Consider the following 26,523-nt stretch of genomic DNA (forward strand, 5'->3'; position numbering starts at 1 on the left):
CCTACAGACTCGTCCCTCAAACCTTGTTAAATCAGCCCACAAGACCCTCATACCCTCTCTTTCAGGAAGCCATGTCTCTGTCAACATTCCATCCTCTTTGCCAAAACTGTTGATAACTATGAGGAGTGAGATTCTACACCATTTGCAAATTAACAAGTTAAAATGCCACAGTTATGTGGATGCAGCCAGAAGACACAAGATTCCTGGGTCAGAGATTAAAGACTTCATTTCTCACAACTATGATAGCAGACAGAGAACATCAGCTTTATCTTGCACTGGTTCCCTGGGTCCCAATTTCCACAGGACAAAGGGGAGAGAACCCCTGTACACACAGTGAGTTGCATTATAAAAAAGAAGCCCTGAGCTTAGGAACAGAAATGTTTATAATGGCCACTAAATATGCCTGTCTTTTTGCTCAAGGGAAAACATCATCTCTATTTTCTAAGATGATTTCTTATACAAGCATCCTGAAAAGATAGTGTAGAACAAAGGCAGTCTGTACTCCTGTTTCTCTACAAAATATAAAGGCAATGATGGAAAGCATTTTTTTGGGTTTTTTTTTTTTTTGTTTTTTTTTTTTTAGCAGATTGTAGCTAAAACAAATTGTTCCCAGAGCTTAGGCTACTAACCATTACACTTGGGTAGTCAGAGCACAGTTTTATTCTTAAGTTTAGGTTTAAAAAATAATTTGATATTATGGGTGACTTGAAAAACTTGGATGTGAGTTCTGTTGAAAATAAAAGCATTACATACCTAATGAAATGTATCTTGGTTACATTAGTACCATCATTACCTGTAACTTTTTGAAAAGGGATAATAGCTGTCAGTCTTGTTTTTCCACACTCTTGTGTTGGAGGTTCCCTCTATCTGTAGCAGCAAGACCTACATGAGAACAAATGTGTTTGTGCTGCTTGAAACAGCATTGCTTTCACTTGATTCAACAGTTCATTTTTCTTTTTAGACAGCACTAGTTTTAAATTTTAAAAAGGTTTTTATTTAACACTTTTGTTACAATATTTATGTGGCAGCACAAACAAGCTTCTGAGACACGGGATCACTTTTTGATAGACTTTGCAACTCTGCCAGAGGTAGAACTCAAAATAAATGTGTTATTTAAAATATCACCTGTGAAAGTAATAATAAAAGGAGTGTTGTTAGTATCAAGGTTTTCAATGCAAGGTCCAACAGCGATTCTATTTCACATAGAGGAAAAGTGAAAAGAAGTACTTAAATTAGAAAAAAAAAAATTGGGATACCTCTAGCATACACATTTACCAAAAACTAGAGAAAAATAGGTCGAGAGATATGTTAAATATTGGCTGAAAAGACACTTTAGTTGCCTATATGTGAAGCCCCATGAATTATTCTACAGAATAGTACCAAATAAACTAATTCCCTTTATTCCTCAAAAATCAAAAGTGGTTTCATCTAAACCAAAAGTCACTGATTTCTCCTGGTTGTACACTTCTCATTTCAAACATTATTTACAATTTTTTCCTCTCTTCTAGTAAGTTCTCAGTTTGAGGATTATGCTACCTAACAAGAGTGGCCTAGGAATAGAATCCAGGGAGCCCTCTGGAAATACAGGTAAGTCTTAGGGTATCAGGTCATATGCACATTTTTGGAAGGATGATGGTCTGTATCTATCATCTTTTATCTAGCTCTCATAGTGATACAGGACTCAGTGAAAATGAAGACCCACTAGCCTATTGCAGCAGTTTCCAAAGTAAAATATAAAGATGATTGATTCACTTGGGTTAAGTGAAGAAAATATTAGAATTTTTATTTATATTCATGCTCATTCACAAAATAAAATAAGCTTTACCACTATACCATAGTATATCAGATTGAGGGTAGCATATTATGTTTATAAATCATTAATCTTTGTAATATTTACATTTATGCTTATGTATTGATAATATACTGTCCATGTACCAAAATATCTTACTAATATTGTACAGGACTCCAAAGATTGAAGAACACTGCTCTAGATTAGTGAATGTTAAGTTGTCATAAGATTTTGCAAGGCATCTTTAATTAACATGTGGGAGGAGGTGAAGGAACAGTATATTCTCAAATACTAATATATTTTTATTCACTTCAAATTTCCAAGACACAATTTGTTTGGGGGAAAAAGTCGGCTTATTGTAACTGAACTGTGCCTAGATGCTGCATATCCCTGCTTCACTGGTCATCACTCTCTCTGAAGGCACAGAATTCCGTGACCATTATCACTATAACTTTCTCGACCAGTTCAGTTTTGCCCCTTCTATTCTGCAATGTATTATGTGGGCTTGTCCAACTCCCGTAACTGTATGTTTGTTTCGCTTTGCTTTAATTTTCTCTGAGACTACCTCAGAGTTCTTTCTTCAATACAAATGGATTTGGCAACATTTCAGATGTAACAAACATCTTAGCAGATACTTTAAGGTTTAGACATTATGCAAAGTCATTTTTCTGCCAAGCAAATTTCTTCACAATCTGTAAGGTTTATTTGCAATGTAATATTTTGACATTAAATACTAAAAAAAAAAAAAAAAAAAGGAAAAGCAGCACAACTTTATCCAAAATCTTCTACCAGAATATCTGAAAAGTCCTAGATCTGCCATTTAAATTTTGTCCTGATTTCTACCCTGGTATTTAAATCTAAATTATTAACACTTTCCTGAAATGTAAATTCACTATGATGAAAAAGAATCTGTACTGATGATAAAAGAAGCATGGCTTTTAAAATATCACCTTTTTTCTCCTTTTGCTTAGTTTGTTTTTATTCTTTTTAAATCAGAATCTATGCATTTATAAAACCTATGCTTTTTTGTTTGTTTTTTGTTTTTGTTTTGTTTTTTCAGGCATTGAATAGAAGAAATGGGGGTAGGTAGGGGAAGAGCTTTGAATGAAAAACTGTGTAGATTGTGTGAGTTAGTCAAAACAGATGTAGGTGTGACAGGTTCAGAGCAAAGCCGCTTCACAGGAAATGTATAGATGGCAACAAAATGTAAAATGTTTGAGGTGCCTTAAAGTAACAATACCAAATGAGTGCATATCAACAACACAATAAAAGAAGCACTTAAAAGGAAGTTTGCACTTTATGTAAAACCTGGAAGCAGTGGTGGCTAAGAGCAGAAGGCTGAGTGCAACAAAGACTCCCAAGGACTAATTACTTCCATAAGCTTATGCTTTTCGGGACAGGAGTGATGCTTCCCCTTCTCACTAGAAGATGCAAAGATTTCCCAGGTTTTCGGAAGAATCCTAACTGCAAATGTACATTTTTAACACTGTAAACTTTGATTAAAAATTACATGTTGGTGTTCTCTGCTCAATAAAGCAAGCTGTCCCTGCTTTTAGCCTGTATTTAGACAAGAGGATTGAACTTATCTAGGGTCTCTGTAGCACTCAGTTCTTGCACTGCAGAAGATGATAAGTCCTTCAACAAAGGAATTGCAACACCTTTTGCCTAGCTCCTTCCAGTACTGCCCTCCCACCCACAGGGCCGGGCCTATCCCCCAATCCTCCCACCTTTCAAATCTGCCTTCGTGTAACTTTGCATGTGCAGCCATCTAATGAGTGAAATACCACCAAAGTGCACAATCAGGCAAAACATGTTTTATGTTGTATTGTTCAGTGAAAGATAATGACCTCTCAAGCCACCCCAATGAATGTGTATGAGAGATTCCTTTTCACTTTTTTTTTTTTTTTGAGAGAGAAAAAGAATGCATGAGCAAGAGAGGGGAAGATGGAGAGGGAGAGAGATAGAGAGCCTTAAGCAGGCTCCTTGCCCAGCTTGGAGCCCAGTGTGGGGCTGGATCTCACAACCTTGAGATGATGACCTGAGCTGAAATCAAGAGTCATATGTTTAGCTGACTGAACACCCAGGCACCTCTTCTTTTCACTTTTTAATAGTGATTTATCCAGGTAAAATCCACATGCTTAAAACTACTACAATAATTCATTAACTTATTCTTTTTGGGACTACTAACTCTTGCTTTAACAGGGATTTGAAAATTGTTTTAAAGCATTGTATAGCCCTAGACTTCATTGGGGCTTTGCATGTAAAACTCCAGTTTGGCACTTTCCCAGCTGGGGAGTCTCAGGGAGCCATGTCTATACCCCAGACACTATGTGGAGTAAACACTCCCCTTCGTTCACCTCTTCAGCTTGCTGGGCCCACCAGAGAACATCCTGTTCCATCCTATGACTGCTTTTAACTTAACCATAGGACAATACTGGAAAGGTCGGCCTTGGCATGACAGGCAATATGAGGGATAAGTAATTTGGAGAAAAGGTTAAAAAATGTTGAAGTAACTTTTCCTTCCTTTCCACCAAAGGTTCTGAAGGACTAATGGCCTTTAGAGTAATATGAAATTCCAATGCCTGCCGCACCAGTTCATAACTATGTGTACAAACCCAGGAAAAGGTATCTTTTGAGATACAGAAGGAATAAGAAGCCACATATGGAGACAGTAAAACCAGAACTGAAGGAACAGTTCCTGGCATTCCTGGAGTTAGGAGAAGCAGGCTGACTGGGAAGCCCTCTTGGGACCCACATTACTTTTTACAATAGTTGAACTGGCAACAATATTCAGAAGCGTTAGCCCCCAACCCCATCATAGGCCCTCTCTGTCCATTTTTTCCTTCATCCTTAGTTCCACTCCTAACCTCAGAGGTGCTAGTTTGATCCCTTACTTTCCTTGAAAACTTACTTTCTTGGGTCTCTGGTTTCCATCAGTGGTCTGGATCTGAAAATGTCTCCATAACCACTACCGTCCAAAATGGATAAGAAAGAGACAAAAGGGACTCCTTAATGTTCTTGCCATCCACGCTGTGAATTTTGAACACACTCTATCATGGAAATGTATGTTCATCTTACTTATAATCCACAAGGTAATCTTTTGTAATTAACGTGCTTTTGTAGGCTGGGCTGGGTATCTATCACAGATGATTTAATTTCTCCATGAAAATACATTTCTGATAACTTTTTATTTGGGTAAAATGTCAAACTTATGGAGTAGTTACAGGAATAGTCCAAGGAATTCCCATATAGCTTTTACTCACATTGTTTACATTGTCTTCCATTGGTTCTGTGTGTGTGTATACCAAGAAAATACTTTTGAATTTTAATTAACTTACAAACTTAGAACATGAATTATTAAAAGATTGGGGTGTGTTTAAAAATTTGATAAAGAAAACATTTTATTCTATGCTTTTTAATTTCCTTTAATCCCTTAATTCTTATTATTTTGCTATGATAAGGGTTCATTCCAAAATTCTGTTTTCCCAAGACCTGTGATACTTTCCAATGATAGGATTGGTATTTAGTGAGATATAATCAGTGCTTCAAGATGTTGGGATATCATTTAATAAATGATAATCATTGCCATATCTGTAGTAGAAAACTGGGGATGCTAGAGGTCAATGAATGGTGACTTTTTATTCCTGAGGTCACCAGGCTAGTGTATCAATGACTCTGCTAATACTGATTTAAAGATTGCAATGTTCATCTTTCTCCTGCTTTGAAACTGAGCTCTTTTAAAAATCAAATCCTTATCCAAAACCAAACTCTGTAGATTATGCTCATCTTCAGAGAGCTTAGGCTAATGTCATTAAAAAAAAAAGTTCTGGCTCCAGAAAAATGTTTAGGAATTTCCATAATGAAGTCGCAGAATCATTTTCATCAATACTAACATTCTCTTTAAAAAATAACATTGCGATATCTCAAATAGAATAGAAAAATTCACAGATGTGTACTTGACTAGACAAAAAAACTTGATGATTCTTAGGATATACATACACACCAAAGTGTCCAACACAAATACTTAAAAAATAAGCTATTAGCAAAAAGAACAAGTCTCATTTCCCACTTTTGAACTTAAATTTCTCACTGGAACTTTATAGAACTCAACATGGCAGTGCAGAATGGCTGGTGAAATAGATCCAAATCACTCTACGTGTGTGTGTGTGTGTGTGTGTGTGTGTGTGTTTAAATGTTTTACTTCTGTACTTCATGGTATATTCTCTGATCCTTACATTACTCCCATGTTACTTCTAATTAAATTAGAATGATATTACTGCATTTTTATATTGGCTATAAGCCTCTTGTATCCTGGATATTATGACATAAAATGAATTAATAGGAATTAAATTGCTAATATGAATGAAAATAGCCTTTACCAAAGTGCAGAATAATGTCAAACAAAAGTCGATATTTATTGATATGACGCATTATGTTATGGCAGATATTTTAATAAAACAGTCTTTGATATTTATAGATGAACTATTTTATATTCATATTGCATCTAACCCAGAATTGCTTATCTTCTTAAAAAATGGAGAAGAAACAGTGCAACAGAAAAAATACTCAACCTATTTTGTTATCTATGCCAACAGTTAAATGAAGAAATGTAAGAAAAGGCAGACTTGAAAGGTTCAAAGAGCTTATGGTATCAAAGACTATCATTTCTATTCAGAAAGCTTTTTTAAGGCAACACTATCACAAATACACTTTAACAACCATTCCACTAGGGCACAGACTGCAGGTAACCCCATCAGTTTGTGCAAGTCAGGTCACTACAATTACCGGATATATGTACAAGGTGCTGAGTTTTGAGTACAGGTAATAAGTGTTTGTTATAGTAACAGAAATATCCCCCAAATGTCATCTTTGAGGCTTCTTTCCTTTTTTTTTTTCTCTGAAGACTTGAAGTATTGAAGTGAATACACTTTTGTCACGTTAAATGGAAGAAAAAGTAGATGGTGACTTAGCTCCTGAAATTTGAATGTTGTTCTTAGTCATCTGCAATCTTAAAGTGCTTTCAGAGATTCCACACATGCTCGTAGGAGTCAAAACCCAAGCCTAATAACCGGGTTTACATTTTGCTAATCTATTCCTGAGGCTTTGCCTAAAAAATTGGCATTGCCATCTTCAACATCTTTCGTTTGGAACCATGGTTTTGAATTTGTTCCTTGTTGATAAGCTTCCAGAAAATGACAGATTCCAGGAATTTCACTGGGGAAGTTTGGTGGGAGTTCCTCCCTTGATCGAGGGGTAAACACAAAACCAGGACAGTCTTTGAGTAATCTGAAAAGATTAAGATAAAAATATCAATATTAAAATCTACTACCGATATAACTGTCTACGCAAGAAAAGACAACCTAAAAATGAATATTCCTGAAAATACAGATCTTCCTTGACTTATGATGGGTTACATCTTAATAAATTGAAAATATCATGAACTGAAAATATCGTAAGTTGAAAATGCATTTAGTACACATAATATACAGAACATCATAGCTTAGCCTCGCCTGCCTTAATGTCCTCAGAACACTTACATTAGCCTGCAGTTTGGCAAAATCCTCTAACACACAGCCTGTTTTAGAATAAGTGTTTATTATCTCATGTAATTTATCAAATATTTTATTGAAAGTGACAAACAATGATTGTGCGAGTGCAGAATGGTTGTAAGTGTATGGGTTGTTTATACCCCTGTTTGCGAACGTGGGTCATGTGGCATACTGGTAAACCAGAGAAAAGATCAAAATTCAAAATTCAAACTATGGTTTGTGCTAAATGCATGTAGGTTTTGTACCATGGTAAAGTTGAAAATTCGTTAAGTTTTATCATTGAAAGCTGAGGACTGTCTGTATTAATAAAGCAGCCATTTTCAGTATGATTGACAGATCTTAATGATGTTAACAAACATCTTCACAGAAGAACAATGAAGAATCAGTTCACAAGAACTAAAACAATTCTACCAAATAATATATTCACTCTTATTAGGAAAAGTAATTATAAAATATTTTTGTAAAGATATAATCAATAACTCATTTAACCATGAATTCACAGTACTGGGAGAAAATGCAAAATAACCCAAAAGTCTAATAATAGCAAGAAAACCCCAAGCCCATGCAGAAACATCATGTTATAGAATAAGGCTTCCTAAGTTGAAAGACAAATAACATTGTCCCTTTAGCATTTCATTCCTTTTGTAAACACTCAATATTGAGAAGCAATCAAGGGCAATAAATTATAGAAGAAAAATTCTATATAAGGTACATGCCAATAATGTGAGAATAACATTTGAATCTCAATAGAATTTATATGAATTCTAGGTTAGTAGGACTAAAAGGAGATTTAATTGTACAAATTGACACTCTTCTTAATTACCTGGTATTTGAAATATTTCTTCTTATATCTATCTGTTGACCAAATTTTATTATTTACTACTATTTGTCCAGTACAGTAAAGTCATTTTATTTTATTTATTTATTTTTAATTTGTTTTAACATTTTCCTTTCTATTCCAGTTAGTTAACATACAGTTTATATTACAAACAATGTTATATCAGTTTCAGGTGTATAGTATAGTGATGTAACACTTTCATACAACACCCGGTGCTCATCACAAGAGCCCTCCCTAATCCCCATCATCTATTTCACCCATCCCCTGCCCACCTCCCCTCTGGTAACCATCAGTTTGTTCTCTATGGTGAAGCGTCTGTATCTTTTTTTTTTTTAAGTTTATTTATTTGTTTTGAAAGAGAGAGACAGAGACACAGAGAGACCATGAATCTGCTGACAGCATGGAGCACAATGAGAGACTTGATCTCGTGAACTATGAAATCAGGTCCTGAGCCCAAATCAAGAGTTGAATGCTTAACTGACTGGGCTACTCAGGTGCCCCAAGTGTCTGTTTCTTGGTTCCCAGCCCCTCTCTCTGTTTTCCCTGTGCTCATTTGTTTTGTTTCTTCCACATATGAGTTCAATTCATTTTAAATTCCAACCCTACTGATGAAGTTACTGGCTCCTCTTTCTACTTGCTTCCCTAGCTTTCTGTCAAATGCAAACTTAATAAGTGTCTTTCTAATCTATTATTCAGGCAATGGATGAAAAAAATGTTGTCAGTTCTGGGCCCTAAACCAGACCATGGCCTCCTACTCATTAGTTTGTGATGTCATGTCCTGATGCAACTGGATGGTGGTGCTGCATTCGATTTGGTAATGTGACACCGTTCTATCCAATGAAGGAAAAAAAACTGAATAGAAACCTAGGTCTCACAAATGACAGTCTTCCAGCGGAAAAGAACATGTGAGTATTCAGTTAGCTCATTTTTGGAAAGTCATCAATGAATATGCAATCTGAAAAATAATTAATGAAATGATGCTTTAGTCATGATCCAGAAATATTTAAGTGTGTATTATTTATAAAGCATAATATTTGGTAATATATAATGAAAAGTTACAGAACTCCATAGTATTAAACATATAGGCTTCAAAGTCTGGTAGACCTAAGTTTGAATAGCAGCAAAGGTGTCCATTTTCTAGCCTGTGAAAAGGAATAATAGTACAGGTCTCTTAGGACAGTTGTGAAGATCAAATAAACAGATTAAACAGGATTGGTTAAGCATCAATTAGCTATCACTCAACACTCATACTGGTAACATTTCGGGAATAGAAACCTTCATATACTGCTGGTGGAATATAAATCGACAAGACCAATTTGGACAGCTAATGGATGCTCAGCAAAGCTGAACTGGATATGGCCTATGATCTGGGAATACCATTTATAGGTATGTGATCGCTGTACATGGCTTATTCATACTCTAGAATACATATTATATCACATGCACATATAGTGCCAGGCTAGATCTAGCTCATGCTGGCTTATGAGGACCAACTGTTACGCATTCAGGAATTTTATGAGCCAATGAAACCATCTGTAGCCTGAAACTTGCTATGGTAGCAGTAGGTACACCACAGAAATTGGTAAATGCTAAAAAGGTAGAGATTCCCCACTTTACCGCGCCCCACCCCACCCTCCCACCCCACCGCCCCAGTGCTGGTTTACCAGCACACCACTGCATTAGGAATAGTTTAAATAAATGAACTAGATTTACATTTCATAAAAAAAAAAAATCTCAAAAACATAGTATTCAACAGATTTAAGGCAAGTCGTGAAAGGATAGGGGCAGGCTGAATGGGAATCAATTTTTCTATGGTTTTGCTTTTCTACTTGCAGGTACCTAAATGAGAGTTTAGCCTCCTGGCCTCTCTCTGTCCACTTTCTTTCCTGGTAATTAGAAGCAACGTATCTTATTGGTGAGTTTGGGAAAAGCTGCTGAACATGCTCTTCTCAGTGCCTTCCTACCTCTCTCTCTGGGAGCCTGTCCGTCTGTAGGAAATACATGTTCTCAGCAACTCCCGCAAACCCTAAGGGGCACAGAGTCCAGCACGTCAGACAGCAGGGGCTGGGGCCTAGAATATTTTAATTTTTTAATAAAACAGCGATCTCAAAGGAAATATGGCAAAATGTTGACATTTATTAAATATTAGCATTGGCCACATGGGTATGATATTTTCTTTGATTTTTTTCTGTATGCTTGAAATATTTAAAAAATAATTATAAAAATGCCTGAAACTATAAAGGTTTGATAAATAAAAACATAAAATTGTAAGTGATTAAGGGCTTTCTTTTTTTCTGTCCACATTATCCCAACATTTCCTGTTAAATATGGTAATTAATTTTTTTTTCTTAACGTTTATTCACCTTTGAGAGACAGAGAGAGACAGAGCAGGAGTGGGGAAGGGGCAGAGAGAGAGGGAGACCCAGAATCTGAAGCAGGCTCCAGGCTCTGAGCTGTCAGCACGGAGCCCGATGTGGGGCTCGAACCCATGAACCGTGAGATCATGACTTGAGCCGAAGTCAGACGCTCAACAGACTGAGCCACCCAGGCACCCCTTGAATATGGTAATTATAATCATAACTTTATATGTAAATTTCTATAAAATATTCAGCATTTAGAAGTGGCTTTAAAGTATATCATTAGAATTTATTAAGTGCCTTGCTCAAGATGAGATATCTGGAAAGCTCTGTGTTTGGGGCTGTATGGCGTGTCTTCTGGATACAAGTTTTACGTTTTTAAAAAATGTTTTTTTAATGTTTTTATTTATTTTTGAGACAGAGAGGGACAGAGAATGAGCAGGGGAGGGGCACAGAGAGAGGGAGACACAGAATCTGAAGCAGGCTCCAGGCTGTCAGCATAGAGCCCGACGCAGGGCTCAAACTCACAGACTGCGAGATCATGACCTGAGCTGAAGTCGGACGCTCAACTGACTGAGCCACCCAGGCGCCCCCAAGTTTTATGTTTTTAAAAGAAACTTACAGATAAACACAATTAGAATGTTATGGAGTTAGAATGTTCATTAAATCATCTTTAAGAAAAGATCAGAATTTTTAAGGAAAACAGGTGGAAAAAATAAAACCATTTAAATGAAAGCTTGATGGAATTAAGGCACATGAAAAGCAGCAACAGGCTCAGGCAGGTCATGGGAGTTTTCCTTACTCCTTCTTGACCAGATAACAGTTACCTCAAAATGCTGCATCAACTATCCTATTTTCTGTCATCTCTCCCACATTCTCTTTCTTCTCTTTGTTCTTTCCCCTTATAGAATTCAAGCCCTGTCTCCCTGCTATCAGTTCCCAGCTCTCTTGCAAATAAGAGTTCCGAGGCCTACTACCTGCCTATACTGGGCAGTATCCATTTATATTCCCCACCTGCCATGTTTGTCTTTAATGATCCCTCACCACCACATAAACCTATCTCATTAATCCACTGACCTGAAACTTGGACAATATTTCCGTTTTCTGCACTTCAGTAACTGCTAACAGGAAAGCAGAAAACTGTCCCCAATAATAAACTCCTCATGACATTTAGAATAAAGGAATGTATAACGGTCATTACACAGGAACATTCTAAATTACTGATTAGAACTGGAAATGAAAGATAAGGATTTGAGGTTAGGGTTTTTTGTGCATGTGGGTGTGTACTCTGTGTCTTAAATGTATAAGTGTTTCATAAATATATCAAGGAAGCTACATCTGATATTTTTTTATTTTTTGACAAATGTCACCCTAAAATTCAATGCATTACCAATAAAGTTCTCCCAAGGAACTAAATAGGTTTTATATTTGTATAACTTTTAAAAATTTTTTTAATGTTTATTTATTTTTGAGAGAGAGAGATAGAGAGAGACAGAGAGAGAGAGAGATACGGTGCACGAGTGGGGAAGGGGCAGAGAGAGAGGGAGACACAGAATCCGAAGCAGGGTCCAGGCTCCAAGAGCTGTCAGCACAGAACCCCAATGCAGGGTTCGAACTCACAAACCGTGAGATCATGACCTGAGCTGAAGTTGGAGGCTTAACCGACTGAGCAACCCAGGCACCCCTATATTTGTACAACTTCTTTTTAATTTTTTTAATGTTTATTTATTTTTGAAAGAGAGAGAGAGACAGAGCACGAGCAGGGGAAGGGCAGAAAGAGAGGGAGACACAGAATATGAAGTAGGCTCCAGGCTCTGAGCTGTCACCACAGAGCCCAACATGGGGCTTGAATCCAAGTGAGCCAAAGTCAGACACTCAACCAACTGAGCCCCCCAGGCACCCCTTACAACTTCTAATAGCTTCTACTATTTGTCCCCCACTTTGATGGAACTGAAATTATGTCTCTGTTTTATAATCCACTTATTAAATTTCACAAAGCATGGACTTTTTATTGAAATTTAAATTACTCTCTTTTTAAGTTTTTCTATCATTTGGAAAAAAATAAACTATTTTTAAAAGAAAGCATTTTAAAATGCTATTAGAGGTATTTCATGTTAAATATTTTGTTCTTTCCTACATAAAGCATTTTAACTGCCACTTGCCCTTTACGTAAGACATAAATATTTCCTATATAAGAGTGAGAGGTAAGTAAATTGAAAAAGGAAAAATAGTGGCACATGCACCCCAATGTTTGTAGCAGCACCATCAACAATAGCCAAATTATAGAAAGAGCCCAAATGTCCATCGACTGATGAATGGATAAATATATATATATATATATATATATATATATGCATATATATACACAAATATATACACACACATATATGTGTATATATATATGAATATTACTCAGCCATCAAAAAGAATGAAATCTTGCCATTTGCAACAAAGTAGATGGAACGAGAGTGTATTATGCTAAATGAAATAAGTCAGTTAGAGGAAGACAAATAGTACATGACTTCACTCATATGTGGAATTTAAGAAAAAAAACCAGATACACAAAGGGGAAGGGAAGGAAAAATAAAAATAAGATAAAACAGAGAGGGAGGCAAACCACAAGCGGCTCTTAACTATAGAGAACAAACTGAGGGCTGCTGGAAGAAAGGTGGGCAGGGGATGGGTTAAATGGGCAATGGGTATTAAGGTGGGGGGCACTTCTGGAGTGCCTTGGTGGCTGTCGGTTAAGCATCTGACTCTCGTTTTCGGCTCAGGTCATGATCTCGCGGTTTCATGAGTCTGATGCTGGCATTGGGCTCTGTGCTGGCAATGCGGAGTCTGCTTGGGGTTTTCTCTCTCTTTCCCTCTCTCTCTGCCCCTCCCCTACTCATGCTGTCTCTACCTCTCTCAAAATAAATAAATAAACTTAAAAACAAAAAGGGAGGGGGCACTTGTGATGAACACTGGGTGTTACAGGTAAGTGATAAGTCATTAAATTCTACTCCTGAAACTAATATTACACTATACACTAACTAGAATTTAAATAAAAATTTGAAACAAAAAAAAGGAAAAAAAACATACTATATTTGTTTATAACAGAAATAAAAATAGCAAATGCATTGATGCTCAATATCGATTAAGTTTTCATTATCATTTATATATGTGCATATAAACACATACTAAGAAATAATTTAAAAAAACCAAAAAAGTGAATAGTTACTGTCTCTGGATACTGAAATTATGAGTTGTTTTTATTAACGTATAACTTTCTGATATGCAAATATGTAACTTTCTGATATGCAAATATAACTTTCTGATATGCAAACGTGCATATATATGCAAATATATAAAAATATAAATTTTTTAGAAAAAAATTTTCTAAAATAAGCATAGGTTACTATTATAATACAAGATATTTTATTAATAAAAGGTAACACTGTAGTGTAAAATCCTGTTTTTGCACATCTAGGAAGTCTAGTAACATGGCCAACATGGTGAATCTAAGGATTGAAGCTATGGACCTTAACCTGTTGCCGAATACGTATATCAAAATGTCATGATCCTCTGTGGAAGACAAGAGATCCTATATTACGTTTTGGGAGTAAAATGAGTAGCTGATATCAATGTTTCCTATCGAGATTCAAGACAACCAGACTTTGAGATATGAAACGAAGGAAGATTTTCTCTTATGCTGCTTAAAAACAATCAGAAGAAACAGAAAATCACTTTTTCTATATGCAAAGGTTTGGTTTTAAGGATAGACACACACACAGACTCCTCAACGTGCACATGCACATGTATGACGTTATTGAACACTCACCAGCAGTGACTGGACTAGCAACTAGTCATGTGATCACAGGATTCTTACTCTCCAATCCTCCAAAGAAAGCAAAGTCAAATCCTGAGGACAGGAGTTCTCATCCCTTCTTGGTTTACCCGGGAAGCCTACAGGTCTATTACCATTACAATAATCCCTAAGAAGTTTTCCAATTCTCATGGATAGTGACTCATTCTCCTATCAAAGCGTGGACAGTCAATCAATCAATACTCGCTACTTTCCTACTACTGTGTGCCAGGCATTGATCTGGGAACTAGGGAGAGAAAATGTCTACCACAGGAGGCTGACACTCTGCAAGGGGAGGCAGGCAATAAACACACAAAGAAAACAACATTTCAGGCACAGATATGAGCTGAGAAGATGAAAAAAATAAGATAACGTGAGGTGTGTGAGGTGAAAGTTGTTCCTCTAAGTATAACAGTGAAGGAGTGTCTTTTGTTTTTTGGGGGGGTGGTGCACATGAGCAGGGGAGGGGCAGAGAGAAAGAGAATCATAAGCACTCCACACTCAGCATGGAGCCCAACGTGGGCTCATGACCCTGGCATCACGACCTGAGCCGAAATCAAGAGTCCGATGCTCAACTGACAGAGCCACTGAGGCACCCCAGGAGTGTCTCTTTGAAGAGGGGATATTTGACTTAGGTCTAATTATGAGAAAGAAGAATACATACGATGATCTAGGAAAGGAGTGGAAAGCAGAGGAATAGCCAGTATCTTCGATTGAGGAAAGGGTTTAGGAAGTCTGATGAATAAAAGTAAGGCCAGGGTGGCCGGGTATCAGAGAGTGACGGAAAAAATGGAAGAAAATCAAGTGACACAGGCTGGCAGGATGTTGATCAAAGAGGACGTTTTAGTCTGTGGTAACAAATTTAAATTTCATTCCGGCTGCCATGGGAAGCCATTAGAGGGTTTTTAACACAGGAATGATGATATCTGACTTGTACTTCAGAAAGATAGTCTGGCTACTGTGTGCAGGATGAACTGCGGGGAGGAGGTGAGCAAGAAAGCAAGCCAAAGAGTGAGGACGATCCTTGGTTGGCTGAGGTGGAACAGATGAAGGAGGCTTGCCTTGGGGTGTAGTACTGAAGTAATTAAAAAAAAGATGTATTTGGGGTATTTAATTGTAGGCGGAGGTGGTGAGCCGTAAGGGGGAGAAAGCGACGATCACTCTGAGGTTTATAGTCTAGGTAACACAATAGACGGTGGTGCCATTTTAAGGACTTTGATAAAGCGGGGTGGGAAGTGGATTCATTTCATCAGATTGGAGTGTGTGGGAAATCACTTGTTCTAAGACTATCATGTAATTTTAGTGTGTCGACTAGTCATCCAAGTAGAAATATAAAATATGATACACGAATCTGTAGCTCGGTGGAGAATTGTGGGATGGGCTAGAGAGAAGAGAAAAGGTGAGTCAATAAAGTTCAGACAAAGAAGAGAATAGGGACAGAGCTTTTGGGCATTACAACATTCGAAGGTTCGGTAGGGAAAGAGTATCGACATGAGACACTGAGAAGATGCAGCCACGGGGTAATAAGAAAACCCGGTTAAGTGTGGTGTCACAGCCTAAGGAAGAAAATGTTTAAAGGAGGGAGTTCTCAAGCTCTTCAGTTGCCAGAGATGTTGAGGAACATAAGGGGAGAGAATCGACCACGATTTTAGCAAGCAACACTGACGGCCTTGATAAGAACCATTTCAGTGGGGTGCAAGGGACAAACACTGATCGGAGTGAGTAGAAGGGCGAACGGGAGGTAAAAAAGTAGAGACGTGAACATAGACAGCTCTCGCAAGGAGTTTGGTTGGAAAAGGGGGCAGAAATACAGGGGAGTAGCTGAGATACACTGGGAAACAAGGAAGCAACTATTTTAAGAGTTTTAATAGTGTGATATGTCTATATTCTGATGGGAATAATCGTTTCACCCGAGAATTTAATCATAGAGGGAGAGCAGGTATTTTCAGAAGACAAGTTTTGGAGAAGATGAGAGGCAGCGGCACTCAGAGCAAACCTGGAGGGATCATCTGGAAAGGAGCTGGACAGCTGGTACACAGTCACTGGCCACCGGAATGAAGTCCTAAGACCAGGGTACCCGGGACAGCTAGGCTGATGGAATCTGCCCGGGAAGGTGGTGCAGTGCTTACCTGACTGCATTTTTTTTCTTTTCCTGTGAAATATGAAGTTATCAACTTAGAATTAGGGCCGGAAAGGAAAGGTTGTGGGGTTTTAAGGAGAAAGAAGATGCTATAAAATATTTGTCTCTGAGAATAGAAAAGACAACTCGCTTGGTGTAGTTTGATAAATCAGCTACCACACATATCTGGAAAGCATTTTGTTATTCAAGCATTTTCATTATGATCAGATTCTTTTTTTTTTTAATTTTTTTAACGTTTATTTGTTTTGAGAGAGAAAGAGTATGAGCAGGTGAGGGGCAGAGAGAGAGGGAGACACAGAATCCGAAGCAGGCTCCAGGTCCTGAACTGTCAGCAAAGAGCCGGATGCAGGGCTCGAACTCATGAACTGTACTCATGAACTGTGAGATCGTGAGCTGAGCCAAAGTTGGACGCTTAACTGAGTCACCCAGGCGTCCCTATGGTTGGATTCTTTTTTTTTTTTAATTTTTTTTTTAACGTTTTATTTATTTTTGAGACAGAGAGAGACAGAGCATGAACAGGGGAGGGGCAGAGAGAGAGGGAATCACAGAATCTGAAGCAGGCTCCAGGCTCTGAGCCATCAGCCCAGAGCCCGACGCGGGGCTCGAACTCACGGACCACGAGATCGTGACCTGAGCTGAAGTCGGACGCTTAACCGACTGAGCCACCCAGGCACCCCCCTATGGTTGGATTCTTAAAATGAGATGAAACGTATCCCTGTCTGACACCTGAATTAAGGATATGTTGAGGACCATGCCCTATAACTTGTGGGGACCATGCTAACTCTGGCAGTTAGCTACTGTACTGGTCAGATTAGCCATCAAAGCACGGAGAGCATTAACACATGCTTCGAAAAGAATAGCGAGGGAAAACAGGATGCGCATCTAGGATTACAGCTGGGCTACAAATATCTCAGGAGGGTTGTTCTCATGATGCTAATGGGTAATTTTAGAAAAAGTGAGGATGATAAAGTCATTGCGTTCCTTTTCCTTGCAAGATTATCTAAACAAGAAAATGTCATGGAGGATGAAGGAAACCAAGGAAAAATACAACAACTTTGAATCAATAAAAATAATAGATTTTAGGCATTCAGTGCAAACAGTACCTGTACGTTGTCGGGCTGACATTGATTTTCCGTGGTACGCTGCAGGACTCAAATTTGTTTGCCAAGGTGACGTTGTTTCCAAAAAGACAGTAACGAGGCATTTTAACGCCGACGACTCCAGCAAAAACTGACCCAGAATGTAGTCCAATCCGCATCTGAAGGCAAAAAGTAACACGGGGTCCTCACCGTTGGTAAAAACGTTTCCTGCTAGTCGGTATTGTACGAATGCTGTTTATTTATTTATTTATTAATGTTTATTTATCTTGAGAGAAAACACATGAGCACTCAGGGTAGGGGCAGAGAGAGAGAGAGAGGGAGAGAAAGAATCCCAAGCAGGCTCCTTGCTGTCAGTACAGAGCCTGACATGGGGCTCGATCTCATAAACCCATGAGATCACGACCTGAGCCAAAATCAAGAGTCAGACACTCAACTCCATTGACTGAGCCACCCAGGTGCCCCAAACGCTGTTTGAATGATTTTGCCTTTTGCTGTCGCTACACCATTCCTCCCTCGGCAACACCTCCTGCCAACTTCCTTCTTTTCGCATCCAAATACCAGTGCAGGGGTGCCTGGGTGGCTCAGCCAGTTAAGCGGCCAACTCTTGATTTCGGTTCAGGTCATGATCTCAAGGTTCTTGAGTTTGAGCCCCACATCAGGCTCTGCGCTCACAGTGTGGAGCCTGCTTCAGAGCCTCTCTCTGCCCCTCCCCCACTCTCCTTTTCCCTCCTTTTCTCTCTCTCTCTCTCTCCCCCTGTCTCTTTCTCTCTCTCAAAAATAACATTTAAAAAAATAAAAAAAAAACATTACTAGTGCAAAATCAATCACACTTCTCAACTCTTCTCCATTAAGCACCTACGTCTAAACAAGGCATCTTGCACCTGCCTTCAATGTCTGAAACACATTTCCACACATACCCATCACAGTCACCAGAGTGACAAGACAAAGGGTCTATGGGCAGTTTACGTGAACCTGTTCTGTCCATCAGGTGAGACAGACATAATTCCTGGACCCCAGGTGTTGTTTCCCAATGCACTGTCAGAGAAGGGCAAGAGAAGCCAGCTCTTAGAAAAGAAAGAATAAAAAGAACTTTAAGACAAACACTACCCTACTGTTCAAATGACTAACAGGAAACAAGAAAGGCACTGTGATGTTTTCATAGAAAATGACAGAGGAAGCAGAGCGGGGGCTGCTTAGGCCCGCATCACAGTGACTATATCAACACTGTTGTTAAACACGCCTGGACGCACAGAAAACCAGAGTTGTGCCATATCTAGATATGAGGTGCAGTCCAGGAAATGTTGGCGTAAAAGTTTAGGAATTCTGAAGATTACCAGTGATTTGGAGAACAATTAAAACAGTATCTTAAACTTGCATCTTCCAGAAGATCTGAATTCTTGATGATCTTAGAGGATGCGCAAATTCTTAAATTGCTGCTACAACTCAGCAAGTTCGAGTGGGGATGTTTTATATCACAATCAGACACCGTGTTCATTATTTTCAAGTCCCATGTTTAGTTGACCATTTAAAAAAAAAAGGTTACATTATAGATGAATTTTAAACAAAGGCCAAGTACTCAACAGTTTAGATGTTATTCAAGAAGACTCCAGTTTTGCCTAGTTTTGCAACAAATTTTTGGTATTTGCTAACAACGTTCTAGAATCATTTGTTCCAAAGGTGTCAAATATGAATTCTGCAAAATTTTCAAACAAAGCACCAAATTCTAAATCAGGAGATCTGCATTCTCAACCAAACTTGGCTAATAACTGACGGTCTGACTTTCTGTAAGTCTCTTTATCTCCCTCTTATTATTTCCTTATTCATAAAATAGAGGATTGAATTAGTTTTACAGTCCCTTCTTTGTCAGTCTCATTTTAATCAGCAAAACTTAGACATGTTACCTCTAGCATTTTCTTCTTTATGGACAATATGGTTTTACACATCTACCAACTGATCAATATGAACAAAAAGCTATTTTCTGTGTATAAATGTCAAACACAATTTTAGCATATTTCAATCAAGAAGTTTCTGCTCTTTTTGGGCACTCTTCTGGTTAAACCAGTTTCTCTCTGTGTACTTAATTATTCTAGTTTCTTCTTTAAAAATTTTTTTTCACAGATTTTATTTAAATCCAAGCCAATTAACATATAGTGTAGTAATGATTTTAAGAGCAGAATGTAGTGATTCATCACTTACTTATAACACCCACTGCTCATTCCAATAAGTGCCCTTCTTAATGCCCAACACCCATTTAGCCCATACCCCCAACCAACACCCCTCTAGCAACCCTCAGTTTGTTCTCTGTATTTGAGAGTCTCTTACGGTTTGCCTCCTTCTGTTTTTGTCTTATTTTTCCTTCCCTTCCCCTATGTTCATCTGCTTTGTTTCTTAAATTCCACATATGAGTGAAATCATATGATATTTATCTTTCTCTGACTGACTTGTTTCCCTTAGCATAATACCCTCTAGTTCCATCCACATTGTTGCAAATGGCAAGGTTTCATTCTTTTTGATGGCTGAGTAATATTCCATCGTATATGTACACCACATCTTCTTTATCCATTCGTCAGTCAATGGACACTTGGGTTCCTTCCATGAGTTGGCTGTTGTTGAAAGTGCTGCTATAAACATTGGGGTTCATGTGCCCCTTCGAATCAGCGTTTTTGTATCCTTTGGATAAATACCCAGTTCCTCCCATGCTGCTCTCCCTCCCCTCTCCCCCTTTCCACTTCTGAATTTCACTCTTAACTCCACAGCTTTCTTATCAGGGTACTTTTCAAATTCACAAGCAAATTCACAAATTCATTTCAAATTCACAAGTAAATGATCCCAAATTTAAGATGCATATCAAGCCCTGACTGGAAACCTGCTGGGGGCATCTTCCATTTGGGGACCACTTTTGATGCAGCCCACGTCCCATCATGGACATCTGGGAACAGGAAGAGGGTTAACAGGAGTCTGTTTCCATGTTCACTTTGCACTCACTGACTTTCCCTGCCACATTCAGTGCTCTGGCTTCTATCAACACTCCACCTGCAGTTTTCTAAGCCAGAGTTGAGGGGTGTCAGTAAGGAAATCAACAGCGATAGAGGATTTATACACACGGCATGCTGGAGAAACACATAGAGCTTGAGGGGAAAAAAGGAAATATTTCCTATTCTTTCACTCTGATTCCAATCCATGGGGTGGCAGGGCAAGGAGGAGAAAAGGGCTGGGCTCAGACATATGGCTTCTATTACGAAGAGCACCAAGACTATGTTTTTGTATTTTGCATTTTTCTTTCTTTTCTCTATATCTTATAGCATGCCAGACAGGATTCTGTACTATTTCAAAGGCCCATTTCTGAAGGTCATCAGTTAAGGACCGTCCAATAAAACATTAAGTGGCAGATTCAATGTAAGTAGGACAAATAAAGGTAATCTTCTTGTGTTCTATTAAACCAATGCCTAGCATGGTAATTTTAGGTTCTCATCTGCAGTAAGACATTATTCTGAGATAATTTAGAAATTTCAGAGTGTCACGGGCTTTGGAAAATATTGGTGGATTAGCGGTCGATTTTCGTTGTAGTGTAACGGCCTCCCCTGCAGGGACTGGAAAACGAAAAATTACACTTTCCCAACGCCCTTGCATTTTCTTTTTTTTTTTATTTATTTTTTTTTATTGCCCTTGCATTTTCTAGGCGCACTGAGGTTTGGTGAATCTGATACACTCACAAGAGGTCTGGAAGCCAGAATTTCTGCTGCAACGGCCTCCAAGTGCAAGCACAACTGTGGACGTCTTTATTCTGTGGACGTCATTCATTCTGTGAGGGTCATGATGCAGAATTTCCACGTTACTGGTTCAAAATTATATATAGTAAGTGCAGTTTTGTTCTGCAGCCAATAATGGAGGCAGCAGCTTTCTGAACACAGCAGTTTCCTGACTGCGGCTGTGGAGGTATGGTGCTGGAACCAGGTTCTTGATGTTGGGAAAAACAATGGTTTCTGAAGTGCCACTTTGGGAGCCATTTTGTGAAGGTTTAATGTAGAGATGGCTTCTTTAGCTCTCTCGATAGTTCTGTAAGCCACTCGATACCCCCGAGTACGTTCCTTCTCGCTTCCAGAAGTTAGAGATTTTGCTCTCCGTCAACCCTGAGAGCATCCCCCTGAGGGATGCACTATTCTTTGGATACCTAAAAAGCATTCACTCTCTGTGACACTTCCCGGACAGTATCTATCTGCCTTACCTTGATAGGTTCTCCATGGGGAGACATAACTTCATCAGACAGTTCCATCATCTTCAGGGCCATCAGTGCTATCTGAACAGCATGGGTATCACTTTCTTTGTGTAATCCCCCAGCCACACAATATGCATCGCCAATGGTCTCCACCTACACAGAACAGATATTCCATATTACAAGTTCAGAAAGAGTTAGAGTGCACATCTGAGAGCAGAAAATCTCAGTGTTTGGGTCCCATAGGAAATCAGAGTAAATCAGATACACTCAGCAATGGCTTTCCCTTTCGGGAAATTCATAAAGTTTAGATGCCTTATATCAGGCACTGCTCCGAAGGGCAGTGGGGTCCTGCGAGCCCAACGTTAGGAGGTGGCTTCTACTTCCAGACTTGCTGCTGAGTCAATACATCCATCAACTCACCTTTTTCCCCCTCACCATGTAAGATGGCTCTTTAGAGGCAAGTGATGTTATGTAAATGATATTTTGGGTTATAACAGAGATAAAGATCACTGGAATCACTTGCTGATTTTATATCCTTTTAGCCTGAAGTATTTTGAACAGTCACTACTCAATGTCATATGAATTTAGTAAGAACGTGCGACATACAACTGAGCATTTTAGCTTTTCTAAAGGATTTGGAGGTTCTCATAGCAACTCTAAGTGTCTACATGAATATTAATCACAAAGTATAGAAACCGAGAAAGATGTCAAATAACAGTTCTCGGAAGGCTACTGAAAATTAAGCTGTTTGATAAATTCCGAGTATTATCATTGTCATTGCTGTTGTTGTAAGAAGTGATTTTTATGTCTGTGATGCTGATGACAAAGCTACCAGTTAATTTAAATCTACAAACCACCCACCCAATTTTAATCATTGCATTTTCTCCTCTAAATATTTATGATAGCTTATCAGATCATATCATTCCTCTTCTCCAAACCCTCCAATATGGAGGGATGGAGATGAGAGAAAAAAAAAAAAAGGGAGACTAATCTTCAGTGATTCTCCATCTCCTCAGAATAAGTGTTGAAACTGTTATAACAGCTCCAAAGTTCTTCTAACTTTTCTGCGAATCTCTGACTTTATTTCCTAATCCTCTCCCTTGCTCACTTTGTCTCAGTGCCATTGGCCTCATGTTATCCCTCAAACATACCAAACATGTTCCTGCTTGCTATTCCTTTGCCTGCAGATACTCACTTGGCATGCCCCTCATTTCCTTCAGTGCCTGCTAAACGATCACCATCTGAGAAATGCCTGTCCCAACTGCCTTCTATAAAGTAGCACTCACCCCTTATCTTCTGCACTTCTCCTTTAACTTTATCCACAATATTACACCAATTGGAATACTATAAAATATACTCATTTGTTTATTTTCTGTCTTTCCCCCCGTAGAATATTAGCTCTCTGAGTTTGTCCGTTTTATTAACTCCTGAATTACCAGCACCCAGATATCTGCTAATGAATGAACCAGGCAGTAGTGCCTCTTATAAGATTTTCCTCAGTGAATACATAAGAAGTGACTAAAATAATGTCTAACATATCTCCGGTGCTCAGTACGTGTCACTAATCAGAAGAAGCGGTGCCCTCACTCCTTGGTGTTCGATGCCTACTCTCTATGCTATTATAGCACCTTCTCCACATGTGTTTGGGTTCGGGCATTCACCAGGTCATAGAGATCGGGCATCGGTCAGCCCCACCCTCCTTTCCTTCCACATATGAGATATTCTCACTCATGCTGGCCAATGCTGGATGACAGGAAATACTTGCTAAAACAACCAATAAATGAATACTGAATCAACTGAAAAATGGACGAAAGGCTGAAGGACAATAAGCAAATGAAATTAAATAAAGTCCTGAAACAAACAGGTCCTGGAAAAGAAAAGTTCAACTATTCCCTGGAAGCCATCACACGCACAGGTGAGCATGTGATGATACATTCTGTATATCTTACATTTATCTCACGGTTAAGACCCTTCCTGGTGTCTTCACCGCTGCCTTCAGATATTTTCATGCAAAATCAGAAGTGAAGAGAAGGTGGAAATAAGGGCAGAGCAGATGGTTCCCTATCTAGCTTGGGTTGTGGTTGGATTAACCAGGGAACTCTGTGGCTACTATCCTTGGAGCAAGGAGCACAGATCCTGAAAACTTGATTGGAATAACCACAGTGTTTCAGTTTCACCAGTTCGAAATTTGTAGAAAAGGTGGAATAACTACAGTGTTTCAGTTTCAACAATTCGAAATCTGTAGAAAAGGGCTGCTACTCCTGCAAGCAATCACAGCAGTTGCAAAGGAGACCAAGAATTTCTTCTCACAGTTTCGAGAGGAGACAATATCAAGATAGAAAGTGTCTACAAACAAATACAGTCAATTCCACAAGAGGCCGTCAAGCTCAACCTAACTGAAGCCAATTATTTTATCTGTAATTATACATGGACCTCTTTTTTTCCCAAGGGAATCATGGTTCAGTCTGGAATTTCCTGCTAGATATTTTAAAAAGGAAGGCTTTACTTCTCGCATCTAGATTGTAACAAAGCAGAAGTTATGTATTCCCACAAATGGTATTTGTTTTCTCCTCAATAATTGTATTTATTTCTTGTCGGGCAAAGCTCTGAAATGCCAGGTTGTTAACGGGCAAATAAAAGGTGAGTCAAGCCACACAAACGGGAAGGAAGATTCTTAATGCCAATAGCTAAAATAATGCAAAATACTTTAAATTAGTAAAAATATGTTTTAATTCTAAAAACACGGAACCCCAAATCACTTTATTAGTTCTCTTATTGCTAATAAAGTTACATTTTAAAAAGTTTATTACACATTAGGGATAATTACTGTGCCTCCCTGTGCCTAGAGTGATGCGTGGTAAGCACTCAAGAAATCCTGCTGCATCGTGGATAACCGATGTTATTTTCCATAATCTTTAGAACAGTCTTGTTCATGAAGATAATGGGACATAATGTATGTTATTCATGCGTATAAACTCTGTAGGCGGATATCACTTTCTCTGTGTAAGAAATGGGAAAGGCTACTTGACTTTCCCAGCTTACAAAGCAAGTAGAGAACAAGATTTGAAGACAGACTCTCTTCTTCAGACATCTCTGCCCTTGGTCTCTTCAATAATGCCTTAAGTAGGGGTTTTTTTCCCCTCCTAATCAGCCATGCAAACTATCATGTTAACTCTATATTTAGTTAATCTATTTATTTCTTTAAGTTTATGTATTTATTTTGAGAAAGAAAAAGGTTGGGTGGGGGGAGAGCACGCACAGTGGGGGAGGGGTAGGGAGAGAGGGAGAGAGAGAATCCCAAGCAGGCTCCGTGCCGTTAGGATAGAGTCCGAAGCAGGGTGAGTTAATCTATTTAAAGATCATATAATACTCATGTTTCTTCTATACTTTTATTTCTACAAAGGATAAATCTTCCCCATACAAGTCATATTTAAGAATCATCTCTCGCCTAATAACTTAACTCAGTTGCCACAGTCTAGTACCAGGTTCACTGATTCTTTTTTTTTTTAATTTTTTTTTAACGTTTATTTATTTCTGAGACAGAGAGAGACAAAGCATGAACGGGGGAGGGTCAGAGAGAGGGAGACACAGAATCTGAAACAGGCTCCAGGCTCTGAGCGGTCAGCACAGAGCCCGACGCGGGGCTCGAACTCACGGACTGCGAGATCATGACCTGAGCCGAAGTCAGCCGCTTAACCGACTGAGCCACCCAGATGCCCCCAGGTTCACTGATTCTTAAACTGTACCTGTTCAGGGGTCCTATACCCCATCCTCCACTCACTCAATCACCCCTACATTCTGTGCCTCTTATCTGAGAAGACAATGTGTCAGTCCTTTCGTGGAATAACAATCTCTGTTTCTGAGCAGATGCAGAGCTATTTCTGGCTGGAGAACACCCACACGATTAATGCACAATGCCGGCTCCCAGGGTGCGGCATGTGTAGCCCTGCAGAGAAAGCCCTTCGTCTGCCTTGTAACTCGAGACCTGGTTGCAGAGCCTTTTTTTCAGTGACTTTTGCCTGTAAAACGTGCCTTGCGTTCCTCCTCCACCCCTACCTTGTAGACATCCAGCTCTCCGCACTGCCGGTCAAAGCGAGTGTAGAGTGCATTGAGCATGGTGATAACCTGCAGCGGAGAGCACTGGGAGCAGATGGCGGTGAACCCAACGATGTCTGAGAAGAGCATGGTGACATCACTGAACTTCTTGGCTTGCACAACTTGCCCTTGCCACAGCTGCTGTGCAACCTCGCAGGGAAATATGGAGCACAGGAGATCCACGGTCTTCTTCTTCTCCTCCTCCAGGGCTTGGTGGGCCTGCTCAAGGGTGGCCTTCAGCTTGCCCAGCCTCTTCTTCAGGCCGTCCTGTGCCCTGGCCTGCTCCCCTATCAGCACCACGTCCCTCAGTGCATTGTGAATCGGGATGTCTGAGAGGTAGAGCCCTCGTCCCGTAAAATCTTCTAATCGGTCCACACAGGGTGAGCCCAAGAACAAGACTGCACTGGATTCAACAATGTAGATCATCTGGCCTTTGAGGTCCATCACCTGTGAAGCAAAGGCAAAGCCAACTCTCATGGTTTATCCAAGTTTTCAACACCTTTCTGAGACAAAAGGAAAGGCATTAGATACAGCGACACTCCCTTTGCATTTAAACTTGATTGCTACCACTTGCAGAGAAGGAACAATATGCTTT

General features: G+C 39.1%; 1 protein-coding gene across 14 annotated transcripts in view; it reads right to left on the minus strand.

The window, feature by feature from the left end:
* Positions 1-6,180: 6,180 nt before the first annotated feature.
* Positions 6,181-26,523, minus strand: part of GUCY1A1 (guanylate cyclase 1 soluble subunit alpha 1) — a 62,089-nt gene continuing 41,746 nt past the window's right edge. For 13 of the 14 annotated variants that reach the window (XM_058721079.1, XM_058721076.1, XM_058721078.1 and 10 more), the window contains 4 exons: positions 25,890-26,375; positions 21,843-21,986; positions 17,621-17,775; positions 6,181-7,075 (listed from right to left, as the gene is read on the minus strand). In XM_058721079.1, the coding sequence (XP_058577062.1) occupies positions 6,874-7,075; positions 17,621-17,775; positions 21,843-21,986; positions 25,890-26,375 (987 nt within the window). In that variant the 3' untranslated portion in view covers positions 6,181-6,873. Of the gene's footprint in view, positions 7,076-16,506; positions 16,530-17,620; positions 17,776-21,842; positions 21,987-25,889; positions 26,376-26,523 lie in introns of all 14 variants that reach the window. The other variant, XM_058721090.1, reaches the window with a different exon arrangement.

This window comes from Neofelis nebulosa, chromosome 3, assembly GCF_028018385.1.
Source record: "Neofelis nebulosa isolate mNeoNeb1 chromosome 3, mNeoNeb1.pri, whole genome shotgun sequence".
In the NCBI taxonomy this organism is placed as follows: Eukaryota; Metazoa; Chordata; class Mammalia; order Carnivora; family Felidae; genus Neofelis; species Neofelis nebulosa.